This window comes from Palaemon carinicauda, chromosome 17, assembly GCF_036898095.1.
Source record: "Palaemon carinicauda isolate YSFRI2023 chromosome 17, ASM3689809v2, whole genome shotgun sequence".
In the NCBI taxonomy this organism is placed as follows: Eukaryota; Metazoa; Arthropoda; class Malacostraca; order Decapoda; family Palaemonidae; genus Palaemon; species Palaemon carinicauda.
This window is the reverse complement of record NC_090741.1, coordinates 49,635,978-49,645,383: the sequence shown is the minus strand read 5'-3', so window position 1 is coordinate 49,645,383 and position 9,406 is coordinate 49,635,978. Positions and strand designations below refer to the sequence as shown.

At 42.6% G+C, this 9,406-nt stretch overlaps 1 protein-coding gene across 1 annotated transcript; it reads right to left on the bottom strand.

The window, feature by feature from the left end:
- Positions 1-988: 988 nt before the first annotated feature.
- Positions 989-1,678, bottom strand: LOC137656351 (octapeptide-repeat protein T2-like). Its single transcript, XM_068390523.1, has one exon. It carries the CDS (start codon positions 1,676-1,678, stop codon positions 989-991), a length of 690 nt encoding a protein of 229 aa, XP_068246624.1.
- Between the last annotated feature and the right edge of the window lie 7,728 nt (positions 1,679-9,406).

Sequence of the window (9,406 nt, the reverse complement as noted above, 5' to 3'; positions counted from 1 at the left end):
GGGTGTGGTTGGGGGGTTGGGGAAGGGTTTTGAATATAAAATAAGTTATCTTAATCCTTGTTTCTTTATATATATTTTATTGTCTAGGCTTCAATCACAATTAGATTTAAAAAAACAATAAAAAGAGGGTTGACTTAAATATTTCTCCATTAGTTTTCTCTAAATATTATAATTTCACCCTCTTCCATTTTGATTATTATGTGTAAAAGCGGAGAGAGAGAGAGAGAGAGAGAGAGAGAGAGAGAGAGAGAGAGAGAGAGAGAGAGAGAGAGAGAGAGAGAGATTAAATCTGGAAATCAGAATTAATACTAAAATTAAATCCTACATTTTCAATCGCATATTATGCAATGAATTTCTCTTAACATTCACTAATACCATCAAAGAATTCATCTCTGGAAGATAAACATCTTTGTTGCCTTTGTACAAAACTCTTTGATTAGAATTAATTTCCCATTTATATAAAACAAAATGAATTACCAAAGAACTTGAAAGCAAAGGTATGTATTTTGTATCGATTATATATCTTCACCAATCTTTTAATTCCATACATGCTTAATTATAGTCCATTTCTTTTAGCGAGACATATTTGCACCGACTCGCAGCGGTGCCCTTTTAGCTCGGAAAAGTTTCCTGATCGCTGATTGGTTAGACAAGATAATTCTAACCAATCAGCGACCAGGAAACTTTTCCGAGCTTAAAGGGCACCGTTGCGAGTCGGTGCAAATCTGCCTCGCTAAAAGAAATGGACTATAGTTTAAGATTTACGCCTTGTGAGGGAAATAGGATGAATTGAAAAGGACACAGACCGAATCATTTTGGTGAAAAAGTACAAATATTCCACATTTTGTTAAATGATATAGACATATTTCTTAAGCTTTTAATTAAGATGCTGATATCGTATCTGTGGTATTACGCCTACTTTATAGTTTTCTGATTTCTTCTGTGTTTCTGTCTGTCTGTCTGTCTAAATGCCTGACTGTCTATCTGCCTATCTGCCTGTCTGCCTGCCTGTCTGTCTGTCTGACTGGCTGTTTGCCAGTCTGTCTGTCTGCCTGCCTGTCTGTCTGTCTGTCTGCCTGCCTGTCTGTGTCTGACTATCTGTCTGTCTTTCTGTATGACTGTCTGTCTGTCTGTCTGCCTGTCTGTCTGATTGCCTGTCTTTCTGTTTATTGTCTGCCTGTCTGTCTGTCTGTCTGTCTGACTGGCTGTCTGCTGTTTGTCTGTCTGTCTTTCTGTCTGCAAATCTGTCTGCCTGACTGGCTTTCTGCATGTCTGTCTGTCTGACTGGCTGTCTGTCTGCCTGCCTGTCTGTCTGTCTGACTGGCTGTTTGCCAGTCTGTCTGTCTGCCTGCCTGTCTGTCTGTCTGCCTGTCTGTCTGACTGCCTGCCTGTCTGTGTCTGACTGTCTGTGTCTGACTGTCTGTATGACTGTCTGTCTGACTGTCTGTCTGTCTGCCTGTCTGTCTGATTCCCTGTCTGTCTGTTTATTGTCTGCATGTCTGTCTGCCTGCCTGTCTGTCTGTCTGACTGGCTGTTTGCCAGTCTGTCTGTCTGCCTGCCTGTCTGTCTGTCTGTCTGCCGGCCTGTCTGTGTCTGACTGTCTGTATGACTGTCTGTCTGACTGTCTGTCTGTCTGCCTGTCTGTCTGATTGCCTGTCTGTCTGTTTATTGTCTGCATGTCTGTCTGTCTGCCTGTCTGTCTGTCTGTCTGATTGCCTGTCTGTCTGTCTGCCTGACTGTCTGTCTGCTTGTCTGTCTGTCTGCCTGCCTGTCTGTGTCTGCCTGTCTGTCTATCTTTCTGTATGACTGTCTGTCTGACTGTCTGTCTGTCTGCCTGTCTGTCTGATTGCCTGTCTGTCTGTTTATTGTCTGCCTGTCTGTCTGTCTGCCTGACTGGCTGTCTGCCTGTCTCTCTGTCTGACTGGCTGTCTGTCTGCCTGCCTACCTGTCTGTCTATCTGACTGGCTGTTTGCCAGTCTGTCTGTCTGTCTGTCTGTCTGTCTGTCTGCCTGTCTGTCTGTTTGTCTGTCTGCCTGTCTGGCTGTCTGTCTGTCTGTCTGACTGGCTGTCTGTCTAGCTGCATGTCTGTCTGTCTGACTGGCTGTTTGCCAGTATGTCTGTCTGCGTCCCTGTCTGTCTGTCTAACTGTCTGTCTGACTGTCTGACTGCCCCTTTGTCTGTCTGTCTGCCTGTCTGTCTGTTTGTTTGTCTGCCTGTCTGTTTGTCTGTCTGTCTTTCTGTCTGCCTGTCTGTCTGTCTGACTGGCTATCTGTCTGTCTGACAGGCTGTCTGTCTACCTGCCTGTCTGTCTGTCTGGCTGGCTGTCTGTCTGTCTGTCTGTTTGTCTATCTGCCTGTCTGACTGGCTGTCTGCCTGTCTGTCTGTTTGTCTGTCTGCCTGTCTGACTGTCTGACTGGCTGTCTGTCTACCTGCCTGTCTGTCTGTCTGACTGGCTGTCTGCCTGTCTGTCTGTTTGTCTGTCTGCCTGCCTGTCTGACTGTCTGACTGGCTGTCTGTCTACCTGCCTGTCTGTCTGTCTGACTGGCTGTCTGCCTGTCTGTCTGTTTGTCTGTCAGCCTGTCTGACTGTCTGTCTGTCTGACTGGCTGTCTGTCTCTCTGACTGGCTGTCTGTCTACCTGCCTGTCTGTTTGTCTGACTGGCTGTCTGCCTGTATGTCTGTTTGTCTGTATCTGACTGGCTGTCTGCCTGTCTGTCTGTCTGTCTACCTGCCTGTCTGTCTGTCTGACTAGCTGTCTGCCTGTCTGTCTGTTTGTCTGTCTGCCTGTCTGACTGGCTGTCTGTCTGACTGCTTGTCTATCTGTCTGCCTGTCTCTCTGTCTGACTGCTTGTGTCTGTCTGTCTGTCTGTGTCTGTCTGACTGTCTGCCTGTCTGACTATCTGTCTCCCTGTCTGCCTGTCTGTCTGACTGACTGCCTGTCTGTCTGCGTGCCCGTCTGTCTGCCTGTCTGTCTCTATGTCCTTTCTTTATCTATTGTTTAGATATATCAATTACTTCATTGTTGGAATATCATCAATATCATTTTGATTAGCATTGAAGTAACCTAATTATGCATAATTAATTAACATTGTTTAGAGCGAATAAACTCTCAATTTAACTGCCACAAATATAGTAATTAAATTAGTCCTAAATTGAAGTACTTAAAGCTTCCTGTATGCCTGTATCACCTGTATTCACCTGCAATATTGTACTTGATTAAGGGGGACATAAAAACATAGATATAATTCCCTGTGATTAGAGAGAGATAATCTTCGAGAAGGATGATTAGATGGCCCTGAAAGAGGGAGATTACAATGGGAGGTTGATTCCATCACAACTGGAAGATGGAATTCCTTTTGATATAATTAATGGAGACGAGAGGTTGTTAGTGATAGAATTTTTCCAAATCGAATTATTTTTACCATCTCTATTGTTCTCACAATGATGGAGTAATTATCTTGGTAGTAATCAGGAAAATATAATCTTAACGTATAAAAGATATTTACTCGTTAAGATGAACATAATGATTATAGAAATTGTTTTAGTGTTTCAAATGAAAGAAAGTGATGATTATCATTATTTTCACTATTCCTTATTGGGTGATAAGTAACTCGAGTAATTTAAAACTATTTGTTTCTTTGTAATAAGAACGGAGCTACTAGGCATATGCTATATTATAATTTTCATTAATAGCATTAGTAGTTTTCGAAGTGTGCAAATAGGCCTACACGCAACGAACTTGCATTGAATACCATTTGATTTGCGAAGTAAACACAGCATTCTATAAAAGAGATCAAACGTTATTCAATGGCATAAAAGAGAACACAGAAAACAAAAATATATTAACGGAGAATAAAACAGCAAACGTAATAAGTAGCTGAAATAAACTGCGAAAAATCAGCAAAGATTGGGTTTCATAAAACGCATCTTTCTATAAAACAGAATTTTACATATCTGCAGAAAATTTATAAATCCACGAAGAAAATTTAACTTCTATATTCACCCATGTACTTGTGAAAATACTTCAATACTTCTTATACCTTACATATATGTGACATGGAAGACGTAAATATCAAAGACAAAATTATGTCAAACATTTTCATACGAAGATATATTTTGGAGCAGCGAAGAACTATATAACAAACCAATGGAATTAAACAGAAGTAAGATGTATCAAATATGGAATTTATTGTGATTTAAGATGTATGCAACCTTAATATTATTTATGTAGCATAAAAAAAACTATTGTTGTCTTGAGCTAATAAAAAAAAAATCTTGAGAGAGAGTGGTGAAGATGCTGCACTTTTCACTCATGCCGATAGATGGCGATAGTGGCAATGGACTCGGTAGTCAACCTCCCAGTCGCTTTACCCGTTGTTGGTGATCCTTGAATATTTTCATCGCTGGAAGTAGTCGGGTTCGTAATAGACTGGCGATGTTTTTCACCCTTCAGTAGTATATTTTCCTTGTGCTTGTGTGTGTGTCTCGTCTCTGGTCTCGACTACTATCGAAGCTTAGTGTTTTCTGTAAGTATAGGTTATTATTGTGTATGCTGTCATATTAAAATTCAATACAGTATCAATAGTGTAGATATTTGTTTTACTGTGCGTCTCGTCTCTGGTCTACACTACTAGCTAATATTAGTACAGCATTTTCTGTACGTATAGGTTATTATTGTAAATGCTGTTATTTTATATTTAATATATAATCAACAGTGTACATATGTTTGTCGTATACTGTGCATGTATTAAAACGCCAGTCTTTCTTAATTCCATTTTATTGAACAAGTGTCTGGCTGGGAAAGCATTTGCCACGTGGCTACCATGAATCATTCATTTATAGAGGTTTAAGTTTTAATAAAGCTTAAAGGTACGATGTTGTGGGGGGGGGGGAAGTTACCGGTGAACTATGAAATATTTAAGTACGCTGTTTTTTTCTTATATAATTTTTGATTTACGAGTTTACATTAATCGTAGTTTGAAAATTAAAGGCGTTTAGTTAAAGGGTGCTCTTAGTTTACCTAGTTCCTGGATGAATTTAGATACAATTTGTGGTGTTTAGATTTTCGGTTTGTGGCGTTTAGGTGCAGGGCTTACTTGTGGCGTTTAGGTTCAGGGTTTGTGGCGTTTACATAGTTTATTTTTAGTGTTTAAGTCCTGGTTATTGTGGGAAGATCCAGGGTTTATTAGTGGCGTTTAGAGCCAGGGTTTGTGGAGTTTAGTCATGGTTTATTTGTGGCGTTTAAATCCAGGGTTTTGTGGCGTTTAGATCCAGGGTGTTGTGGTAAAGTCTAGGGTCTTTTTGTGGTTTAGGTCCAGGATATGTTTATATCCAGGGTTTTTTGTGTTTAGATCCAGGGTTTTTTGTGTTTAGATCCAGGTTGATTGAGTTTTAGGTGAGTTTGGGGTGTTTAGATCCAGGGTTTGGGGTGTTTAGATCCAGGGTTTGGGGTGTTTAGATCCAGGGTTTGGGGTGTTTAGATCCAGGGTGTTGTGGTAAAGTCTAGGGTCTTTTTGTGGTTTAGATCCAGGATATGTTTAGTCTAGGATTTGTGGTGTTCAGATCCAGGGTTTGTCTAGGGTTTTTGGTGTTTAGATCCAGGGTTTTTGGTGTTTAGATCCAGGGTTTTTGGTGTTTAGATCCAGGGTTTTTGGTGTTTAGATCCAGGGTTTTTGGTGTTTAGATCCAGGGTGTTTGAGTTTTAGATTAAAGGGTTTGGGTTGTTTGGATCCAGGGTTTGGGTTGTTTAGATCCAGGGTTTGGGGTATTTAGATCCAGGGTTTGGGTTGTTTAGATCCAGGGTTTGGGGTGTTTAGATCCAGGGTGTTTGAGTTTTAGGTTAAAGGGTTTGGGGTGTTTAGATCCAGGGTGTTTTGAGTTTTAGGCTAAAGGGTTTGTGGTGTTTCGATCCAGGGTTTGGGGTGTTTAGATCCAGGGTGTTTGAGTTTTAGGTTAAAGGGTTTTGCGGTGTTTAGATCCAGGGTTTGGGGTGCTTAGATCCAGGGTGTTTTGAGTTTAGATCCAGGGTGTTTTGAGTTTTAGGTTAAAAGGTTTGTGGTGTTTAGATCCAGGGTTTGTGGTGTTTAGATCCAGGGTGTTTGAGTTTTAGGTTAAAGGGTTTTGGGGTGTTTAGATCCAGGGTTTTGGGGTGTTTAGATCCAGGGTGTTGAGTTTTAGGTCTCAGGGTTTGTGGTGTTTAGATCCAGGGTTTGTGGTGTTTAGATCCAGGGTTTGTGGTGTTTAGATCCAGGGTGTTTTAGTATTAGGTTAAAGGGTTTGGGGTGTTTAAATCCAGGGTTTGGGGCAGGGTTTGGGGTGTTTAGATCCAGGGTGTTTGAGTTTTAGGTTAAAGGGTTTGGGGTGTTTAGGTCCAGGGTGTTTGAGTTTAGGTCCAGGGTGTTTGAGTTTAGATCCAGGGTGTTTGAGTTTCAGGTTAAAAGGTTTGTGGTGTTTAGATCCAGGGTTTGTGGTGTTTAGATCCAGGGTGTTTTAGTATTAGGTTAAAGGGTTTGGGGTGTTTAGATCCAGGGTTTGGGGTGTTTAGATCCAGGGTTTGGGGTGTTTAGATCCAGGGTGTTTGAGTTTTAGGTTAAAGGGTTTGGGGTGTTTAGATCCAGGGTGTTTGAGTTTCGATCCAGGGTGTTTGAGTTTCAGGTTAAAAGGTTTGTGGTGTTTAGATCCAGGGTTTGTGGTGTTTAGATCCATCGGTTTGAGTTTTAGGTTGAAGGGTTTTGGGGTGTTTAGATCCAGGGTTTTGGGGTGTTTAGATCCAGGGTTTTGGGGTGTTTAGATCCAGGGTGTTGAGTTTTAGGTCTCAGGGTTTGTGGTGTTTAGATCCAGGGTGTTAGATCCAGGGTGTTTGAGTTTAGATCCAGGGTGTTAGATCCAGGGTGTTTTAGTATTAGGTTAAAGGGTTTGGGGTGTTTAGATGCAGGGTTTGGGGTGTTTAGATCCAGAGTTTGGGGTGTTTAGATCCAGGGTGTTTGAGTTTAGATCCAGATCCAGGGTGTTTGAGTTTAGATCCAGATCCAGGGTGTTTGAGTTTAGATCCAGATCCAGGGTGTTTGAGTTTAGATCCAGGGTGTTTTGAGTTTAGATCCAGGGTGTTTTGAGTTTAGATCCAGGGTGTTTTGAGTTTAGATCCAGGGTGTTTTGAGTTTAGATCCAGGGTGTTTGAGTTTTAGGTTAAAAGGTTTGTGGTGTTTAGATCCAGGGGGTTTGAGTTTAGATCCAGGGGGTTTGAGTTTAGATCCAGGGGGTTTGAGTTTAGATCCAGGGGGTTTGAGTTTAGATCCAGGGGGTTTGAGTTTAGATCCAGGGGGTTTGAGTTTAGATCCAGGGGGTTTGAGTTTTAGGTTAAAGGGTTTTGTGGTGTTTAGATCCAGGGTTTTGTGGTGTTTAGATCCAGGGTGTTGAGTTTTAGGTCTCAGGGTTTGTGGTGTTTAGATCCAGGGTTTGTGGTGTTTAGATCCAGGGTTTGTGGTGTTTAGATCCAGGGTGTTAGATCCAGGGTGTTTGAGTTTAGATCCAGGGTGTTTTAGTATTAGGTTAAAGGGTTTGGGGTGTTTAGATCCAGGGTTTGGGGTGTTTAGATCCAGGGTTTGGGGTGTTTAGATCCAGGGTTTGGGGTGTTTAGATCCAGGGTTTGGGGTGTTTAGATCCAGGGTTTGGGGTGTTTAGATCCAGGGTGTTTGAGTTTTAGATCCAGGGTGTTTGAGTTTTAGATCCAGGGTGTTTGAGTTTTAGATCCAGGGTGTTTGAGTTTTAGATCCAGGGGGTTTGCGGTGTTTAGGTTTAAGGGTTTGCGGTGTTTAGGTTTAAGGGTTTGCGGTGTTTAGGTTTAAGGGTTTGCGGTGTTTAGGTTTAAGGGTTTGCGGTGTTTAGGTTTAAGGGTTTGCGGTGTTTAGGTTTAAGGGTTAGTGAGTTTTAGGTTTAAGGGTTGTAGTGTTTAGATCCAGGGTTGTAGTGTTTAGATCCAGGGTTGTAGTGTTTAGATCCAGGGGTCGTGATATATAGGTACAGGTTTTATTTGTAGCATAACGGCACTAGGGTTTTTGGTTTTTAAGGTCCTGGGTTTGCGGTGTTTTGGTCCTGGGTTTGCGGTGTTTTGGTCCTGGGTTTGCGGTGTTTTGGTCCTGGGTTTGCGGTTTAGATCCAAGGTTTGTAGTGTTTAGACCCAGGGCTCGGGTGTTTAGATCTAGGGGTTGTGGTATTTAGGTGCAGGTTTAATTGTAGCATAACAGCACTAGGGTTTTGGTGTTTAGGTCCAGTGTTTTTGGTGTTTAGGTCCTGGGTTTATTTGTGGCGTTTAGATCCAAGGATTTTAGTGTTTAGATCCAGGGTTTGTGGGTTTTAGATGAAAGGGTTTTAGTGTGTAGACCCGGGGTCTGGATCCAGGGGTTGTGGTATTTAGGTTCGGGTTTTATTTGTAGTATTACGGCACTAGGGTTTTTGGTATTTAGGTCCAGGGATTATTTGTGGCGTTTAGATCCAGGGTTTGTGGTGTTTAGGTAAAGGGTTTGTAGTGTTTAGATCCAGGGTTTGTGGTGTTTAGGTAAAGGGTTTGTAGTGTTTAGATCCAGGGTTTGTGGGTTTTAGATTAAAAGGGTTTTAGTGTGTGACCGACCCAGGGTTCCGGGGTTTGGATCCAGGGGTCATGGTATTAAGGTGCAGGTTTTATTTGTAGCATTACAGCACTAGGGTTTTTGGTGTTTAGGCCCAGGGTTTTTGGTATTTAGGTCCGGGGTTTATTTGTGGCATTTAAATCCAGGGTTTGTGGTGGTTAGATCCAGCGTTTGAGTTAAGATCCAGGGTTTTAAGATCCAGTAATTATTTTAGATCCAGGGTTTGTGTAGTTTAGATCAGGGTTTGTTTAGGTTCAGTAGTTATTTGTGGTGTTTAGGTTCAGGGGTCATGTGGCGTCTTAACTGCAGGTTAGGCTTGTGGCGTTTAAGGTAGGCTTGTGGCGTCTTTTTGAGGTGCAGGGTAGGCTTGTGGCGTCTTTTTGAGGTGCAGGGTAGGCTTGTGGCGTCTTTTTGAGGTGCAGGGTAGGCTTGTGGCGTCTTTTTGAGGTGCAGGGTAGGCTTGTGGCGTCTTTTTGAGGTGCAGGGTAGGCTTGTGGCGTCTCTTTGAGGTGCAGGGTAGGCTTGTGGCGTCTCTTTGAGGTGCAGGGTAGGCTTGTGGCGTCTCTTTGAGGTGCAGGGTAGGCTTGTGGCGTCTCTTTGAGGTGCAGGGTAGGCTTGTGGCGTCTCTTTGAGGTGCAGGGTAGGCTTGTGGCGTCTCTTTGAGGTGCAGGGTAGGCTTGTGGCGTCTCTTTGAGGTGCAGGGTAGGCTCGTGGCGTCTCTTTGAGGTGCAGGGTAGGCTCGTGGCGTCTCTTTGAGGTGCAGGGTAGGCTCGTGGCGTCTCT

Excerpts from the sequence above, each read along its gene's own strand:
- LOC137656351 (XM_068390523.1), bottom strand. The coding sequence starts at position 1,678 with ATGCAGACAATAAACAGACAGACAGGCAATCAGACAGACAGGCAGACA.